At 45.9% G+C, this 20,062-nt stretch overlaps 1 protein-coding gene across 2 annotated transcripts; it reads left to right on the top strand.

Moving 5' to 3' along the window:
• The first annotated feature begins 4,282 nt into the window (after positions 1-4,282).
• LOC143435512 (uncharacterized) lies at positions 4,283-17,806 on the top strand. Of its 2 annotated transcripts, none has more exons than XM_076918427.1 (6): positions 4,283-4,433; positions 14,451-14,481; positions 14,711-14,830; positions 15,473-15,569; positions 15,993-16,161; positions 17,637-17,806. In XM_076918427.1, exons 1-6 carry the CDS (start codon positions 4,329-4,331, stop codon positions 17,760-17,762), a joined length of 648 nt encoding a protein of 215 aa, XP_076774542.1. In that variant the 5' UTR covers positions 4,283-4,328; the 3' UTR covers positions 17,763-17,806. The 2 variants fall into 2 exon arrangements, with proteins under 2 accessions (XP_076774542.1, XP_076774543.1); XM_076918428.1 differs by having other exon boundaries at positions 14,711-14,812.
• The last annotated feature ends 2,256 nt before the right edge of the window (positions 17,807-20,062 follow it).

Below are 20,062 nucleotides of genomic sequence, written 5' to 3' on the forward strand. Positions count from 1 at the left end.
AAAGAAAAAAAAAAAAAAAAGAAATTTGTTTCTTACAATTTTGGAGGCTTAGACCCAAAGAAAGATCAAGGTAAGAACAAGTTTAGGATCTGGTGAGTCTTATCTCAACTCCAAGATGGCACCTTTGTTGCCATGTCCTCTGGAGGGGAGGATCACGGTGCCCCCATAGGACAGCACACATGGCAACTGAAGGGGCCAAACATGGTCCTTCAGATGCTTTTCAAAGGCCATGTAATCCCACTTCTGAAGAGTGAGCCCTCATGCCTCAGTCACCTGTCTTAGTCACATCTGTCTCTGTTACTTTTCCAGTTGCTATGGTAAAATACTCTCACAAAGGCAATTTAAGGTAGGAAGGATTTATTTTGGCTCACAGTTTACCGTGGAGGAAACAAGATGGAGGAAGGAGCTTGAAGCAGCTGCTCACTTTACATTGTAATCACTGTGAGAGAGGTAAAAATGTTGGCGCTCAGTTCACTTTCTCCATTTTAGACAATCCAGGATCTCAGCCCAGGGAATGGTACCGCCCAGAGCAGGCAGGTCCTCTCACCTCAATTAACCTACTTAAGATAACCCTCCACAGGCAGAGGCCTGTATCCCGAGTGAATCTAGAGCTCATCAAGTTGACAGGCTTAGTCTTCATACCTCCTAAAGGATCTACCTCTTAATACCATTGCCTTGGAGAGTAACAGGAGTTTTGGAGGGAGCACAACCATTTGAACTGCAGCAAACATTTAAAATATAAAGCTTTCCCCCACTTTCTTCCATGCACCCTCTTTTGACTTATAGTGTTTATTTGCTAGTTAATGAGTTGCTAAGTAAAGAAAAATTAGAAAATTTAAGTTATTAACATGAGTGTACCATTCATCCATGTAGTGTGTGCTGTCGGTTTTAAATGCAAATATAAGAGCATTTAACTAGTTTGCAGCATCACCAGAATTACCCAATTTGTGCTCCATTGCTTGTACATGCATATGTATTTTGTTCTTACCAGAATGCCAGAAAGGCAGCAGAAAACTAACTCAACTGATCTCGCTGACTTCCTCACTGCTTTGCTTTCTACCCACTCTGCTTGCAGCTTCCTTGTAAGGAAGGCTTAGAAGAAAAGGAAACTCTAAGTCGCCTCATCTTTCACCTTCCTTCTCTGTCACCATTTGTGGCAGAAGTGGCTGATAGATACACAAAAGTAATGAAAGGGAAAAAATAGGGTCTGAGGGTATATCTCAGTGATAGAGTACTTGTCTAGCATGCATAAGGCTCCCCAGAAGCTCCCCCTACAAAAGAGCATTGTTTATCTGTCTGTCTGTCTGTCTGTCTGTCTCTGTGTGTATGTATGTATGTATGCATGCATGCATGCATGCATGCATGTATAAATTTTTGAGGCAGTATTTTATTATATAGCTTTGGCTGGCCTGAAATTGCTATGTAGACCAGGCTAGCCCCAAACTCACAGATGTTATCTTGCTTTTGAAACAGAGCTACACCATGAAATACTGCCTCAAAAATACATACATACATAATTCATACATACATACATACATACATACATACATACATACAAATAAACAAAGCTTAAATAAAGCCATGTACCACCAATGTGGCAACCTTATTTTTGAATTGAATCACACTTAGTTTTATTTTGTGTACTTTTGGATGGGGGGGGCGCTGCACATGGATACCATTTCCAGTATGTGGCAGCCAGAAGAAAAGTTAGTTCTCTCCATCCTCCATGTGGGTCAGGGGATTGAACTCAGGTCATTAGTCTTGGCAGCAGGCATCTTTACTTCACTGAGCCATCTTGCTGGACCAACAGTACCTTTTTTTTTTTTTCTTTTCTTCTGCCTGACTCATGGTCATTTGTTTTTTGTTTTTGTTTTGCTTTGTTTTAAAACACCTTTATGCATCTGGAATCATAAGCTGTCAACTGCCTTTTCCTCAGTTGTGGACGTAACATGCTTACCTTGTACCTACTTCCAGTCACCCTGCGCTCCAATGCCTTATTGGCTCACTTGAACTCCATACTTGGGGCCACCGTGAACACTATATGCTAATGGAGCCACCAGGAAGGTCAGCATCCATATGGTACATAGCTCACCCATGCATATGCTCTGTTGCCCTGGCAGGCCTCAGTTATGAGACATGTGTTGAGAAGTAAACTTATTAAGAATTATAAGATATAGACAGCCCAGCATTAAACCATCCGTGAGGCTACTGTGACTGTAGGCTCTAGCCAACTGCTCAGTTTTCAGCTCATGAAGCCAGCCCTGGGTACATGCAATGTAGGGGTATGTTAACACTCAAGTGTCTGGGTCGGGGGCGCAAATAAAAGAAATCCAAAACCTTGGTAGAGAATATTTTCCAACATGGACCCCAAACACCAACAACCTGCAGTTGCTAAATGCAGCAGAGGTAGAAAGAAGTGCACAGAATTTGTCCTGGCAAGCTGATATGAATTGGCATTAGAACACGATGGGGCTGGGGCTGGGGCTGGGGCCGTGGGGCTCCAGTACAAAGGGGAAAGAATTGATGGAGACAAGCTAGCACGCACATATTGACTTTAAAAAGAGAGAGCAAGTGAGCAGTTCACATGTATGTGCACAGAATGAAAAAGGAGTGATGGATATACACCCAAATGTTACCAGTGATTATTTCTTGGTCATAGGATTAAAGGTGATAATAATGAAATAATTAGTTTTGCTTATCTGTAGTATCCACATTTTCTAAAATAGATATGCATTACTCTTGTAATAAAAAATGATAAAAAAAAAAAAACCCATGTACAAACGTCTAGGAAAAGTTAGGGCAATCTTTAAAAGCCTAGGGTTTGGATGTGCAAGTTGCTACATGCCATGAATAATTTACAAATTAAATTGATTTTAAAGCACAGCTAAAATAAATTTGATAAGATGGGCCACAGTTACGTTCTTTCTTATCATTCACATTTGTACATTTTATAGTCAATGAAGAGTGACAGCTACTATTTAGAATTCTAGTGAAGAACAGCCATAACTATTTGTCACCTGCTCAGCATCTAAACAATGGCCTGCCTGCTCACCTGCCCAGCCTGGGCAAGAGCAGGGGACCTGGAATCCACACTAAATAACAGTTTCTAACCACAGAAGCAGCAAGGAGGATGGACAGTCTCTTTGGAGAACTGATGAAAACAGTAAGGACAGGTTTTCCCCAGCATCAGCCAGGCCCAAGTGAAGGACAGGATGAAGTAAGGGGTGTAGGCATGAATCAAAAGCCACAGTCACAAAGAGGAAACAGGGAGCATTTCGGACTGAGGCCATGGGCTCAGCTAAGGGCAGGTCCCAGAGGGACCCCTGGGAGTGGCAAGTTACATCAGCGCTGGTTGATCATGAACCTAAGAACCTTCTAAGGATCCTGGGACCAGGTGCTAAACAGGCACATTCTAACAGCGGGGACTATGATCAACACGAAACTGCATTGAGGCGCTTGCTGTTCCTTTATTGTAAGCAAAGTTCTAGGCACCATCTTCCTCATGGGGGCAGAGGCGGGGAAGGCTCAACTTCTACTTTGTCTGAAGTGAGGAAAGTGAAGAGCCCAACTTCGCTTGAGTTGGGTTTACATTCATCGACACCCAGGGGACCCTGCCTGGCTTTTCCATCTCCAACTGACTGAAGGCTCATTCTCATTCGTGGTGTGCTTCTGAGGGTCTGGGGTGGGGCTGGGGAATCTACATTTTTAATAGGCTCCTAGTTGTCGCTGAGTTATTGGTTGGTGGGCTACAGATAGCAGGAGGTTGAAGGCAAAATAGCTCACTAGGACTGTCCCTGCCTCCCCCCTTCCCCTTCTCCTCCCCCTCCCCCACCCTGCTCTCAGGTTGGGTTCTGATCAACCGCAGGCCTCTGCTAGCTACAGCTGATCCTGCTGATGGCTTTGCAATGCGCCTAGCTGCTGCTCTGGAGGAAGCAGCCAGGGGCGAGTTCCCCACATCCCTTCTTCCTGTTTTGGTATTCGGTTTCTCTCCTGGCTTGTCTTTGCTTTGCCTCCCTCCTCTTTTCCTTCCCTGCACGCCTTCCTCTTTGCCTCGTCATTACTGCAGGAGATTTATTTTTAGAGTCAAGGCCACAGAGTTGCAGATTCGGCAAGGGCCTAAAACAAATCGACAAACGGAAAGTGTTTGTCTTTGAAGCCGGTGTGAATGAGGGGCCTGCTAGCTGGGCCTGTCAATATGCTCTTATCTAGGCTTGTTTTCTGAGTCACCCACGTGGGTTGGCTTTCTTCCTCCTCCCAGATCAGAAAAGAGGTTGAAACACAAGAAGCAACTGAAATCTCCTCATCTCGCCCCTGTGACATCTTGGCAGATGCAGCTCTTAGCTGACCACCTCCACAGTGCTAGGGATGCCCACCCACAACAGAGGCAAACAGAAACGAGAGAAAGTTGGGCTATATCCGTTTCCTTTGCATCTGTAAGTGAAACCTTGGTGTTGGCCTTCTAGGAGGGGTCCTGCTGGGTCACAGCAGCGGGGTGGGGGAGGTGGGGGGTTGGGGGGTGTCAGAGTTTTTCTGAGTCCTGTCTTTGGAAGCTACAGAACCAACGTGCTGGATAAGATACTCACGCCACTGCCCTGGTCCTTTGTCCTTTCAAAGGTCTGAGGTAAAGTTAGTGCTAAATTCTTCCTAGGGTTTCTGCCAAGTGGGTCTTTCTGGCTGGCTACCCTCCTGTGCTTCTTCAAAACCTCCCAGAGCCAGGAACCGTGGCAATCCCTTCTGATTGCTCAGGCCTCCCGTGTGCCATGTGCTTCCCGGAACGTTAGCATACCTAAACTATAAACAAAGAGTTTATATGTGGATTTTTTTTTTTTAATTTTAGAGGCCAGTGGATTTCTATGAGTTACAGGCCAGTCTGGTCTACACAGTGAGTTTCAGGCCAGCCAGGACTAGCTACTGTCTTTAAGACACTGTTTTAAAAACGAAAGAAAGAAAGAAAGAAAGAGAGAAAGAAAGAGAGAAAGAAAGATTGCATTTAGTGTGTATGCAATACAGGAATTTTGGGGTGTCTCTGAGAATAATGGGGCCTTTCTCAGAAGCTAGGGTCCTGGAAACTCCACAGCTACCTAAGACACTCTGAGCCAGTGGCTTTTGGGTTCTTGTCTTGAGAATTTGAAGAATGAAATTCATAGACCGCAGAGGGTGAGTTTTAGAGAGCAGTCTATTTCTTATAGATTCATAGGTGGCAATGGGGGCACAGAGCTAGTGTGTAACAGGAGGGGTCCCAGGAACCATGGTACCATCAAGCTTCTAGTCTGGGTGGGGGCTTTTATAAGGACTTATGGCAGAAACTGGGGTGAGGTATGGGGATGAGCATGAGCTGGTCAGTCTAGCAGGTCCATTCCAGGTGTCTAGGTGCTTCTTCTCAGTTCGAGCCACGTGTTTCTGAGGCTGGTGGATATGGCCATACCCTTCCTTCTTACTAGTATTTCTCTTTCCTTCCTTCCTTCCTTCCTTCCTTCTTCCCTCCCCTTTTCTTTATTCCCTCCTTTTTCTCTCTCTCCTTCCTCCGTCTCTGTCTCTGTCTCTGTCTCTCTCTTTCTCTTCCTGGCAGGATATTTCGAGACAGTGTTTCTCTGTGTAACAATGCCCGCTGTCCTGGAACTCACTCTGCAGACCAGGCTAACCTCAAACTCACAAAGGGTCCCATTTGTAGAGAAGGTTGGTATGTGGTCTGCTTAGCAGGCAGGGCCAGGCTGGGAAGGTCTTGCAGGTCATAGTGAAAAGTTTGTCATTTTTTTTCTTGAGTATCAACGTTTCATTGTTATTTTGAGATAAAGCCCCTTTATACAGTTGAGGCTGGCCTAGTCTGCTGTGCGACCACCTCTACCTCCCAAGTGCTGAGATTACAAGCATGCCCAGCCAGTCACAACCTTTGATAGTGGCCAGTTACCAAGAGGACATGGAACAAGTGCCCACTGCGACCTTTCTTCAGATATGCTCATCTCAAGAAGTGTGGCGAGTCACGGTGATTCCTGTTTGGAGGGAGGGCTCTAGTTCTTGTCTAGCTCTTCTTTTTCTGTCTCCCACAGTGAAGGATAGAACCTTAGCCATATATTTCCAATACCATAAAGTTGGTCATGTCTTCCTGTCATCATGGACTATACTTCTGAAACTGGGGACCAGGAGAAGAAGCCTTTTGCTCTCTTCAGTAGTTTCTGTGAGGGATTTGGGGATAGCAACCCAGACACAACACAGAAAGAGGTCTGTAAGGGCTCAATAGTGTTTGTTGAATGGATGAATCAAGCCAATAAGATTAGTCATCTCACTCTTCCCAAGCGTGCTTAGGTGACATCCTGTTAGTTTTTTGGAGCTGCCCAGCAACCTTTTAATTGTATCTTTCCAACATTTTCCCATATCACACAAACTAGTTTGTCACATGAATCCAAAAGATTTTTTTTTTAAAGACAGTGTCTCCCTGGCTGACCTGAAACTTGATATATAGACCCAGCTGGCTTCAAACTCATAGAGATCCACCTGCCTCTGCCAATTTGATGCTGGGATTATAGGTATGTACCGTCACATCCAGCTCAACACAAAGAATTTTTACTAGGATAATAGTGTAGCATTGAAATTTGTAGCAGGGACGTTCTGTTTTCATCACAGCCATCTTCTTATCTTATTGAGTTTCCATCTAGACTACATTTCCCTGGATTCTTTGAATTTAAATTGGGGCCATGTGACATAGCTGTAGTCTCTAGAAAATGAATAGAAGGGATGTTGAATCATAACTTCTCCCATTTCAGGTTCTGCCATTTCCTTTTTCTATTCTCTTTTGACCTTGCAAGTCACCTATTGAATTTGGTAGTGCCATTTCTAAGGGATGGAAGAAACCTGAAGTTTGGATTAATGAATTACCTTGGAGAAGGCTGGTTTTAGAATGGCTGCCAGAAATGGGACTTGAGCAAGAAATACACTTTTGAATATTCAATGAGGGCTAACTGAAGGACCTTGTATCTCTGGCAGGCTTCTTGACTTCAAAGGCTGTAGGGAAGATTCCTCAAGTAGGGCAGGCTCCATCTGGAAAGCACCATTTGGTACTGTTGGTGATGCCACTAGGATATAAGGGAGGTCCATTCTTTACCCCAACCCATTTCCAAAATTTCTCAGCATCTTTAAGTGAATTTTGTCATAGTCTTTCTGGCTCTGCGAGTCACAGAGCATCAATGTGGTGGTGTGTGCAGAGATTGCTGGAAATGGGTAGCCCCAGTGTGATCCCTTCATCTCATAAGATGGTGACTTTGAGCTAGGAGAACATGCTTTTATTTTTCCCCAGTCCTTACTCTGAGACAGAAGGTTAAAGTACCCAACTCTTCCATTATTTATGAGGCTGTGAAGTACTGGGGGGAAGGACTGGCCTGATGGTTTGGAACTGTGGATTCTAGACCCAGGTCTGTCCCACATGAGAAGGTCATGGTCCCTCTCTCAGCCAGTGTCTTACTTTGCAAAGTGAAGATGGGGGTAGGGGATGGGAGAAGAGGTGATTTTTGGAGATGGTGTCTAGGTCTAATAGCCTGTAATCCTACATCTATCTGCATATCTGTCTCATGGCTGAAGAATCCATGCAGTTTTGGAAATGAAATCAAAACATCCGCAGGTTGTCATTGTCTCCGACCCTACAGCTAGAGACCACATTGGGCTGTAGCAGTAAGCTTGCAGGGCTGGGAACAAAGATAACCTGTGATTGTGCAGCCTTTTATAGTCCTGGTGGGCACAGAATCCCAGGGTTAGGTTGCCATAGGAGAAAGAAGGCCTGGGCCAAACATTGCAGTGCTGTTGTATTTGTGACCCAGACTGACCATTGCTGTGGAAGGCCAAACCAAGGAGGCCTGGCATGGGGCCAGAGCTGTCACCGTCTGGGCATCTGAGACCAGGGAGCCCCAGAGGTCAGCTGCCTCTTCAGAGTGGAGAGCAGCCAATTCTCACTGTCTCAGCTGCCAGCTGCCACCAAATCACAGCAATGAATCTGAAGTACCAAAGGCTACCCTTGGTGCCTTTATCTACTTCTCTACCTGAAGCTTGTGCTGGGCAGGGCCTGACACACCTGGGGAGGGGGGAGTTGTGCTTTTAACTGGTAGTTGGCTGTGCATCCCTCTAGTACCCAAGGAGACCTGTATATCCCTTCTCAGACTGGTGTATTTCCATGCACAAAACAGGATTACAGAGGAGACCAATTAGATTGATATGTAGTTATCTAAATATTAAAAAAAAAACAACTTTGTGGGGTAGTAATCAATGTGGTTTTTCATGAACGCATTAAAGAATAGGATTTAGTGGCAGATCTAACAACTACCATTGTTTCACACTAGCAAGGGGTAGAGGAAATCTTTAGAGATAGCAACTCCCAAGTGCTCTGAGGATAGCTGTGGTTTCTGCTGGTCACAGTCACAGGATGAACCAAACATCGTGGCATGAAATGGAAGGAAGTACTTGGTTTCAGTTAGAGGTTAGTTATACTGAAGACACATTTTCTGTCTCACCTCCCACCCCCATCGAGTTCATAGACCCTTGACCACTTTCATGGACCCCCTAGCTTAGTAGAAGATGGCTGTTAGGAGACAGGAACACACTGAGGTATGGCCAGGGACACTGGTCAGTGACACAGTTCTCGCCTCAGTTCTTGTTCAGCAGGGCAGGTGGAGCTACATCAGGGTTGGCTAATTAGAGCCGAGTGTTGTCTCCCTGCCACCCTGCCTGTGGTAAGCACAGCTGATTGATGGTAGTGGGAGCCCAGAGATGCAGAACCCTTCTCAGTCCAGCGCTCCAAGCAGCCATCACTAACCGATTGGAGCTGGCACCAAAATAAAACCAATTTGCCATTCCAAGGCTGGAAGCTCTCTAAGGCCTGTTCCAGCCTGACATCATATGATATGATTACCCATGATTAAAATATGCTCCCTGCCCACAAGGAACTTCTGAATTGCCAAGTGTCTTAGAGGCCCTCTTGGAGCAAGCAGGGGACCCACATCCACACAGCTCCTCACCAGGCCTTCAGTCATTTCACAGTCAGGGCATCGATTTTACTTTTCGACTTGTAATTTCCACCTCCTGGATTCCATTATCACTCGCTCAATATACGACGGCTCGCCATTTCTCTGGCCACGGCTCCAAGACTCATGCATTACTGAGCAGAAGCAGAAGACATTGCCTAAACCTGGAAGTAATGATTGGGTTTTAACACAGTCAAGACCTTGATGGGTCTGTGGATAAGCAATCACTCCACCTTCCTCCTTCTCCAGACACCCCACTTCCCAGAAGGGATTTTGAATTAACCCCACGTGCTCAAACCTTAAACCTGGGCTAGCTCTGTCTTGCCCAAGGCCCTCACGTTCATGTGCTTGACCCTGCAGTTGCAAGCTGTCACCTCTCCTTTCAGATATAGTCATTGACTGATTCCTTGGGGGTGGGGGGTGGGACCCAAATCTGTTCATCTGAAGCTGCTGAAGTAGTTAGGAATGGGTAATACAGGGCAGAAGTCTTTGGCCAGTGGCTCTCAGTACGAAACCTGTGGTCACCAACTCCATAGCCTCATTACTAGGTTAAAAATCTAGATGTTGGCTCCAGTGAACCAGAACAGGAATAACCTGGTATGGCAACTGCTCCTGCAGGGGCGTTCTCATGTGCTAATGGGTTGGAATAGCCACTGAAGGCTGAAAACGAGGGAGGTCCTATGTGAACGCACCAATGCTTAGTTACCTTTTGAGGCCTCATCCACTTCGCCTATGAAACAGAGGCCTTCCTAGTTTCACAAGATGACCGCCAACTAGACTTAACAGAGCTGGGGCCAAACGGAGGCCTGGCTACCTGGAGCCAAGGCATCACAGATGTAGGCAGATGTAGGCAGGTGGTGGGCATGGTTAGGAAAGGAGAGGGTCCATTTTAAGATAAAGCATTTGAATGTTGCTTTGTTCTGAGATAAGCAGGGAATGCCACCTTCCCTTTGGCTCCCACTGAGCAGCTTTCTGGGGGCTTGACTGCCCCATCTAACAGTTTTGAGTATTTAAATCCACTCTCCCTGTTGTTGTTCTTCGCCTATGACTCATTGTTAACAAAATTTCTAAATCCAGGTCAATTAAAATTCCTGGGTGCGAGCCACTTGGGTGGCAGGGTAAAGGGGATTACAGGATAGCATTCAGTGGCAGTGGCGACCAACAAACAAAGCAAGTGGGGCTGTTTTCATCCCTAGTTACACCCCCTGGGTGTGGGAAAACAAAGACCACAATGGCAGCTCTTGGCAGATGATCAAAGGTGGAGTTTTCTTCCCAGTTCAGAGGACCAACCAGGTCCTACAGGCTGAAACAGGGTCATCTTTTAGCCCAGTAGTTCTCAACCTTCCTAATGCTGTGGCCCTTTAACACAGTCCCTTGTATTGTGGTGACCCCTAACCATACAATTCTTTTCACTGCTACTTCATAACTAATTTTGCTACGGTTATGAGTTGCAATGTAAATATCTGATATGCGACCCCACAGGTTGAGAATCTGTGTAAAATTGAGCCTTTCCCAGGCAAACCCAGAAGTCACCCATCTCACCCTTGTGTTTGACTACCACAGCTTTCCTTAGGTAAACTGAGATACGTCTGGGATGTCATTTAATAGTTTTAACAATCCTACTGGGAACAAGGGCCATTCCTATTATAGGTGCAGACCAGAGTCCCGAGGACACTTGCTCATATTTCCAGGTTCTTCTGTCCAGGAACACAGACCTTAACTAGGGAGATGGCGCAGCCAATAAAAAGCACTTGCTGCTAAGCCTGATGACTTGAGAGGGATCCCTGGGACCCACCCAATGGAAGGAGATAATCAACTCCAGAAAGTTGTCCTCTGACCTCTACATATATGCATGTGCTCTCTTGCCTGTGTACACATGCACACAAATACGTACCCATACACAGAAAATTAATAACAGCAACAACAACAACAATAATTTTGACCAGGGTCAAAAGAAATAGTGTTTGAAATACTTGAGTAAGAAAAAGAACAGCCTTTTAAAGAGTGAAGTTGACTAAAAGCTGGAAAACGTACAAGGCTCAAAAGCTCTTAGACCCTGAACATCGTCATCCTTTTTATATAGGTCATTTATGTAGTTACTTGCATTTTCCCACACTCGGAGAGCTCTCGATTTTCTTATCTCTGTCCTGTGATTGATGGGTTTCTAGGCTTCTATTGCCACTGGCTTTTTCACCTTAACCTCGGTGACTCTCCACGCTTCTTCTCCAGCTACACCCTACTGTGCAAATGAGGAAACTGAGGCTCAGAGAATTAAGCAACTTGCCCACCTGGTGTCAGGGCTGGGGTTTAAAGTCCAGTTTGGCCCCAGAGCCTATGTTCTTTATGGTCCCACTAAATGAGCCTCTTCCTTCCCTTTCCAGGAAGACCTCCTGGGGCAGAAAGAAATCAATGTAAGGAACCCACTGGAGAAATTTCTTGATTTGTTTTAAAAGGACTATTTTCTTCTGAAGAATCACATCTTAAATCTATGTTCTGTCCCCTACCCTCCTTCTAGGAAAACATTTTAAATTTTGATGTGGGGGAAGAAGAAATCAGAAAATAGAAAATAGCTGGACATGGTGGCACATATCTGCAATCCCAACACTTGGAAGATAGAGGCAGAGGATCAGGAATTCAAAGCTAGCCCTGGCTACATAAGAAGGACAAACCCCAAACAAAACCAAGAAAAAGACATGCTAGACATCATCAAGAAAACCAATGAGCTACCTGTGGAGGCAGAGAGAGACAGGCAAACTTTGTGAATTTGAGGCCAGCCTAGTCTGCCGAGCAAGTTCCAGGCCAGATAGGGCTACAGAGTGAGACTGTGTCCCCCAAACAAAAAACACAATAACAACAAACCACACACAAACCCCACCAAGTAACAACATCAAAAAGTCACAAAACAAGCAAACAAAACCTGAAAACCACAATGACATATGGGTTCGTGCCCAGAGTATCCAAAAAAGAAGAGGGAAGTAGAAGGGAGAGAGGGAGGGAGGGAGGAAGGGAGGGAGGGAGGGAGGGAGGGAGGGAGGGAAGGAGGGAGGGAGGGGAAGAAAGAAAGAAAACAAGCAAAGGAATGGAGGAAAGAAAGGACAGAAGAAGAAAGGAATAGAAGGGAGGGAGGAGAGAAAATAAGAAAGATAGAAGGGAGGGAGGAAGAAAGAGGAACGGAGGGAGGGTATGGAGAAATTCGAATCCTCCTAATTCCTGGTAGAAGTCTAACAAGGCATAAATATTATAGAATATAGGTTTTTGGTTCTTCAAAAAGATAAATACAGACTCACCATGCTGTTCAGGTATATAGCCAAGTCCACACAAAAACTTACACATGGTTCAGCAGTTAAGGACACTGTCTGCTTTTCCAGAGGACCCGAGTTTAATACCCAACACACAACTGGCAGTTCATAACTGTCTGTAACTCCAGTTACTGGGATCCTAGGTTTGGCCTTCCAGAGCCCTGAACTCATATACACAACCCCACATGTACATTAAAATAATAAAAGTAAATCTTAAAAACTTTATATAAATATCCATCAGTGCTTAAACACTACGGCATGTCCATACAATGAAATATTGTTCAACCACAAAAGAGAAGGACTAATCTGTTCTATAATGTGAATGAACCTTATAAACCCCATGTTAGGGGTTGGGGAGATGGCTTAGCTAGCAAAAGCATTTGTTGTGCAAACATGAGGAAGAAGTGGAAATTTCTGGTTTCTTTGGAGACTCAGTTGTGTCATGTGATGTTTTTCTGGAAACTGTCTTATAAGAGGATATTTGCTGAGAACAGACACATGGTGTTTTTTCTGGAAGCTGCCTGGAAAAGGGGCATGTGATATTTTGCTAAAGCAGACACTTGAGAGGACACATGATGTTTGGAAACATTATAAGTATAACCAAGCAGACAGTGAACAAGGCTGTGGCATTGGTTTGCCTTGCCACTCTTCACTGATCATTGTTTGTTGTGACTTTGTAAAAAGAAATGCAGCAAAGATTTTTTTTCCCATGAGACGTGGGAGGAGACACATGGGAACAAGCGGGATTCGAACCCGCGGATGCCTTACGGGCTGCGCCACCACCGGTTCGCCAAGAATTTCTTGTGATATTTCAGTGGCTTCTTGCTGCTTCCAAGGACTGTGGCTGATTGGCAGAGTCTCACAGTTTCTTCTGGATTGAACTGCCCTTGCTGATTCGTGAATGGTGTTCGCTAGTAGATTAAGTACCACTGCTGATTTGTGTGAGCTGAATTGCTACTATTCTGACAATGACGATGTTTTTGGAATTGCCCCCAAAGAACTATTTCTAAACAGGACCATATTCTCCTTTGCCCTATTAACCTTTCCTTTCTACTACCTCTGGACTAGAAGGGAATTTAAAGCATTTACAAACCCTTAAAGCAGGTTTTGAAAAACCTAATCCTACATGAGGACCTAAGTTGGGATCCCTAGTTCTGATGCAAAAACTGGACCTGGTGGCTAGCTAACATCTGTAATCCCAGAGCTGGGGGAAGTAAAACCAGGGAGATACCGGAGGTTTATTGGCCAGCAGACTTAGCCAAAACAACCAGCTCCAGATTCAGTGAGAGACCCTGTCTTAAAACTAAGGTAGAGAGGAATAGAGGACACCCAGTGTCAACTTTTGGCCTCCACACCTGTAGACATGGAGACACACACCCTACCTACATGAAAGAAACCAGTCAAAAGAGTCCACATGCTGTGTGATTGTATCTATGTGAAATGTTCAGAGAGGGCAATCTATTGGAGACAGTAAGTAGATTATATCAGTCACTGGGAACTTGGAGGATAAGTGTGTGACTTAGGTGGCTGCAGTGCTACAAAGCTTTGGACACTCAATTTATTTTTTAAATTTTAAAGAGAGTCTTACTCTAGGTCCAGGCTGGCCTAAAATTCATAATTCTCCTACTCGAGTCTCCTAAGTGCTGAGATTATAGACATGTGTCACCGTGCTCGCTCTAGCTCAATTCCTGTGACCCTCACTAATCCAGAACTTTCTCTGAGTGCCTGAGAACCCCACTGCAAGGGTTTCCAGGCAATGTACACAGAGCATGTACACAGAGCATCTCCCAGGCAATGATGGAGGGGAGTTATCGCAGCTTCCCATACCTCAACTGTGGCAATGCTAAGGTGTCTTTTTAAGAGGTCTCACTGAGACACCCCAGCGTCTCACTCTGGTGATTTGCCTGATAGTGCTCATCTATCTGCTGCTTTCTTTCCCGACTCACTACCTGTCTTAGTTTCCTGTTGCTGTGCTAATACTCTGACAAAAGCAACTTAAGCGGGCAAGGGTTTACTGTGGCTCACAGTTCATGGGAATAGTTCATAAGGTTGTGGAAATCAAGGCAGGAGGGGTTTGGAGCCGCTGGTCATCTTGCATCTACAACCAAGAAGCAGAACTCAGGTCACTTTCCCCCTTTTTATTCAGGCCAATCAAGAGAATGATGTCACCCACAGTGGTAAGTCTTCCTGTTTTAATTAACCTGACCAAGACACCCTACTCCTAGAATGCCCAGAGGCTTAACTAGCCTAGATAATTCCTTATAGGTATGGCTGAATGCTTTTCTTTTAGGTGAGTAAGATCCTATCAAATTGACAACATAAATCATCACACTGCCCCACTCTCGAATAATAATAATAATAACTATTATTATTATTATTATTAATCTTTCCTGGGATCTCTTTTAGGAAAGTCCACTCCAAGACATCTTTTCCTGGTCACTCACTCTTCCTGTATGAACTTGGCCAAGTCCCTTGGCCTAGAGCCATTTGGAAGCACAGTATGCGAAGGTGACCAAGGGCATGACAGTATGTATGTGTGTGGGGGGGTTAACTCAGTGACATCCAGATTATTAATGATTAGAACAATTGGAGAGAAGAATTTTTATTACTGTTAATGGTGTATTTTACTTGTGCTGCACACTTGAGAGGCTCCACTCAAGCCAGAGCACAGTAGCAGTTTCCAAACACAATCTGACCAGTTAAGGATGGGAGCCTGGTAAAATCCAGAAAGTTGTTCTAGAAGTTATGTCCCCTCTATAGCCCAGTCCCAGCCCATACCTGGTCACTCCAGAGGACTGGTAGCATGGTGAATATGGGTAAGGATGGGATAACAGGTGTGCCTGGAGGGACTAGGGATGTAGAGACTGTTCGCTTAACATAACAAGGCCCAACTTCTAGCCCCAGCATCACACAAATCTGGTATAGTGGCAGAAGCCTGTAACCCCAACTCTCAGGAGGTAGAGTCAGGAGGACCAGAAGTTCATATTCATACTCTGCTAGGTAAGTTTGAGGTTGGCATGAGCTAAGTGAGAAAAACCAGTACCTGGAGATATGAGGGCCCTTCTTTGGGGATCCTATGTGTTCCCTATGGCCCAAACCCCACAAATGAGGAAACTTGGTCCATCTCTACCCTGAGGTATTCACAGTGCTTTACGACATGATTGACAGGCCTGGGGGCTGTGGCTGGACCTCCTGTTTGCCTGATGGACTTCATTCTACCTGAGCCTAGCTCAGCCTCCTATCCTGTCATGAGGCTGGGCCAAAGGTAAGGCCAGTGGGGTGACTTGTGCTCCTGCTTTCTATGCCCTTTCCCCATGAGCTCTGTTCTCACACACACCACTGAGTGACTTCTTTCTCAGGGGACCTCCACCCCACCAATGTCTCTCTCTTTGTGTGTGTGTGTGTGTATGTGTGTGTGGTTGGGTGCACGGGGTGAGGGTGGCTTCTGTCCTGTGTGCCTGACACCTGTTCTCAGGACACTATCCTAATTCCTGGTACATAGAGGAGAGCTCCTGATGAGTGTGGGTGAAGGTGAGGAGGGTGTTTCTGAGCTTGTGACATCAGCGTCTTGGACCCAGAGTATGGCTGGAGGGGGAAGGGGGAGGGGCTATGAGCAACTCTGAAGCCGCCAAGGTTGCCTTGGCTGCTCCAGGCACCTCCTGCCTTTCTGCCACATTCTTTTTCTCAGACAAACAGATTCCTTTGCTCACTGGAACAGCCTGGCTGGAGGAACAGCTGTGAAAACAAGCATGAGGCAGTTGATTGGAAGGCTGTTTGGCTGGGTCTGCCTGGGACCACACTCTCTCCCAGCCACAGTGGATGCTCTGGCCCGAACCCAGGAACCCAGGAAGGGAAAGGTGAGTATTGTTGCTGTCTGCCGGAGGCCAGTCCAGCTGCCTGGGTTTCCTCACAGAGGTGGTTCTCAGGTGCTTCTAGGCAGGCATGGGTAACTTTCTGCTCTCTACGCCCCAAATGACTGTTGATTGTCTCCAGCCACCTTGGGAGAGAAAATATTCAGAAAAAGGGCCTATAGTCCCTCGGAAGCCCAAGTCAGCTCTGAGGGCTTCCTCCTGAGCAACTCTGGAGTGCTTTGAAGAAGGCATGGTGGACAGGAGGTAAAGAAGTCAGTGGAGGAGTTTGGTTGTACCCTGAGTTTGTAGCTGACATAGAGAACATATTAAATCTGATTATATTTTTTGATAGATGAAGAACCATTTGTGTACCAAAACTTGGGAAGACCCCTAAAGACAGGGACCAAAATTCAGACAGAGAGGATGACCCAGCCTGAATATTTGGGCTTCTCCCCTTCTTGCTGTGGGATACCCAGGCTAGGGTTTACTTAGCTTGAGGCTGTCAGTCAGTCAAGGTCATGGTCAACACAGTTCTGAGCTCTTTAATTTGGTATGTCTCTCCCAGCACCAGGCTATGTGGTAACTAGGAGCCCAGACCTGGTAAAGCCCAAAACGTGTGAGTTTCCTGGGCAACACTCATGAGGCCACTGATCAGTGGGAGTGGGGGGAGGGGCTGCTGCTGAGGGCATAGCCCTTGCCAGGAGGCTCTTCAGGAGTTGAGGAAGACCACCAAGGAACTGAGAGCTCAAGGATGGCTCATGCTTTACTTTGAAGACCTGGATGGAACATAGCTGTTGTCACAGGGCAGTGGCAATGTCACCACTGTAAACTTGAGTGCACTTTGAATGAAGGCCCCTGACTGTGCAGCTTCCCTGTCCATTTGGTTCCCTCCTGGTACCTGACACCCAGTAGGTGTTCACTAATCATCTGCAGACTAATGGAATTATGGGAAAGCTCAGCCCTTGGCCTCTGTAGGAAGCATGCTCTGTCTCTAAGTTGTCAAGGGGACAGCCCTTTCAATAAACCCTAGAGCAGTGGTTCTCAACCTTCCTAATGCTGTAACCCTTTAATACAGTTCTTCATGTGTGGTGACCCCCAACCATACAATTATTTTCGATGCTACTTTGTTACTGTAATTTTGGCATTGTTATGAACTGTAACGTAAATATTTGAGATTCAGGATATCTGATATGGGACCCCCAAAGGGGTTGTGACTTCCAGTTGAGAAACATTGCTCTAGGGGCTAGAGGGACTCACCGTGTCATATGCAGCAGGGCTTGTTAAGGCACTATTTTATTTATAATTTATATTTATTTATTACCATTGTGTGTGTGTGTGTGTGTGTGTGTATGATGTGTGTCACTGTGCACAGATGGAGATCAGAGGACAACTTTGGGGCAGTCTGTTCTATCCTTCATGTCATCATGCTTGCTTGGCAAGTGTTTTGCTTTTGTCTTGTTTTGTTTTGTTTTGTTTTACAGTGTATCCATTTCACTGACCCCTGGGCATTATTTTCCTGTGGATTTCCAAATGGAGTTCAGAGTACCAGGGAGAAGATGCTGGTCAGTGCTCACCCAGGAAATCATTGCTCCACTGTGTCCAATTAACCTGCATTGGAATCTACTGGGAGGAAATAGAGTTATAACCATTAGTTGTCTGCAGCTTTGTCCGTTTTTAAAGTTCTTACTCAGCGAGTCCAGAGGAACAGGAGGAATGGGAAGAGGGCCTGATTCACTGCCTTGCCAGACTGTAAGATAAGGAAGCAGGATCTCAGGGAAGTGGTTTTAATCTCCTACTCTGGGACCTGGGAGGGAAGTGGGTACCAGAAGTGAGCTGTGCCTTGCCTTCGGTGGCAGTGTATTAGCCTATGAGTTTTTTATTGGGAGTTCTGGGGAGTGAATGTTTGGAAGAGGTGTCCCCAAATCATCTGCTGGGCTTCACCATGGAAAGAAAACTCTCTGAGTGGCATGGTGTACTGAATGGAACTGCCCCTGGTTGTTGGGGTTAGCAATGGTGCCAGGTAGTTTCCTGGATGCCCTTACACCAGAGACTGAAAGGTAGCGGTTGTGCCAGCTGGTGAATGTGAATCAGGGTTCAGTTAGGGGACATCACAGCCTCTTCAAAGGTTCCAGAGCACATCTTTCTACTCTCCTCAGAGAACACCAGCTACTCATTACCAATCACTATTCTAGTCACATATCAAATGTTCTGCCCATCAGATATTTACATTATGACCCGTAACAAAAGCAAAAGCAAAAGCAAAATTACAGTTATGAAGTAGCACCCAAATCATTTTGTGATTGGGGTTCACTACCACATGAGGCCTACCACCCCTAGCAGAACTCAGTTTTTTTTTTTTTTTTTTTTTTTTTTTTTTTTTTTTTTTTTTTCCTTGTGCCGGCCAGGGCACACTAGGCCTCCCTAAGAGTTACATCCAGAAGCTACATGCTTTGACCTTGGCTTTTCGCCACTGCTACTCAAAGTGTACTCTGGGCGTTAGTGCCAGTTCACAGTCTGCCTGGCACCTGTCCTCAGTGAGCTAAGTCCAGAAATTAGGAACAAGTGTTTGGAGACTTTCATAGCATGTTGACAGAGGATTCAGATGGTTGCTACATTTAATGATAAAGATCTGGGCTTGCGTTTCATACATTGTTTCTTTTTCATTTCCTATTCCTAGCAAATCATTTTTATTGTATCTGCCTGTGATAGATTGAAATGAAATACCTCCTCCCCCCCACCAACACACACACACACACACACACACACACACACACACACGACTAGCCCTGTATCTGAAGCTGGTTGAGAGAATGCCCTTTGAGGGCCAGGGAAACGGCTCAGCTGGCAAAGGCACGTGCTACCAAGCCTGATGACCTGAGTTCGATCCCTAGGTGGAAGAAGAGAATTGATTGCAGAAAGTTGTTCTCCACGCGCATGGCACACATATTCATACCCAAAGTCAATATAATAAAAAATTTAAAACACTTCTTGAGTTTGGGTCATTTCAAGTCCAGAAGAAATCTGAAAGTCAGGAAACCACTAAGTTTTGCCTAGCTTGGGCAAAATACGTGAACACTCAAGTTGATGAGGGGCCAGGCTGACTTGGCAAATGGATCTTATTTTTCGTATGTCCTCAAGTGTCCCAGAAGTTTCTTTACCATAGAGAAAGTGGGAGTACAGGCCTGTGGGGAGGGGGGAAGGTGCTTCAGGCCAAGGTATTCCGTCTCTCAGGCCTCAGTTATTTTATTTGCAGCTGTGTCACCTGCAAGTGGGGCACACACAGATCTCAGCCAGCCTCCCTACCTGCAAAGAGAACACTGTCTTAGGCAGAAATGTCCCGGCACTAGCAGCGCCTTTCTTCTCCCCGCCCAACCTGGCGTGCTCTCATCTGGCAAAAGAACAAGCCATTTCTTTTTATGAGCCTGCAAACCTCCTGCCTCCCCAGCCTCCCAGCCTCCCAGCTGGCCAGGCGCCAGGCTGGGCCTGACACACAGGCTGACATCCCTACCCAGACCTTGGGCCCTCGCTGTTCTGAATTCTGGCGCGTCTTATTCACTGCGCTTCAGCGGTGGCTCCAAGGAAAGAATTGGAAAGAATCAAGGTCTAGGTCCTCCTAGGGACCTGCTAGTAGCCATCTATCAGCGCGTTTGCATTCTGGCCTCCTTTTTCTGCTGCCTCTAATCCAGCAAAGCAGGCTGCAGGCGTCCAGTGGGGAATCACTGAGCCAGGAATGACGTTTCAGAGTCCCCTTCCCCAAGGTGGTGTGTAAATGAGATGTGTAAATGTCCTCATGTCCTTCCCCACAGTGCTGTTGATTTCTGTGTGAGTATGTGTGAGGAGAACCGGAGAGGGAGGCCACACATTGCTCAGGGACCCTCGGACCACCCGGCCTCTCTGAGACATGCTC

The sequence above is a fragment of the Arvicanthis niloticus genome, chromosome X (assembly GCF_011762505.2).
Source record: "Arvicanthis niloticus isolate mArvNil1 chromosome X, mArvNil1.pat.X, whole genome shotgun sequence".
In the NCBI taxonomy this organism is placed as follows: domain Eukaryota; kingdom Metazoa; phylum Chordata; class Mammalia; order Rodentia; family Muridae; genus Arvicanthis; species Arvicanthis niloticus.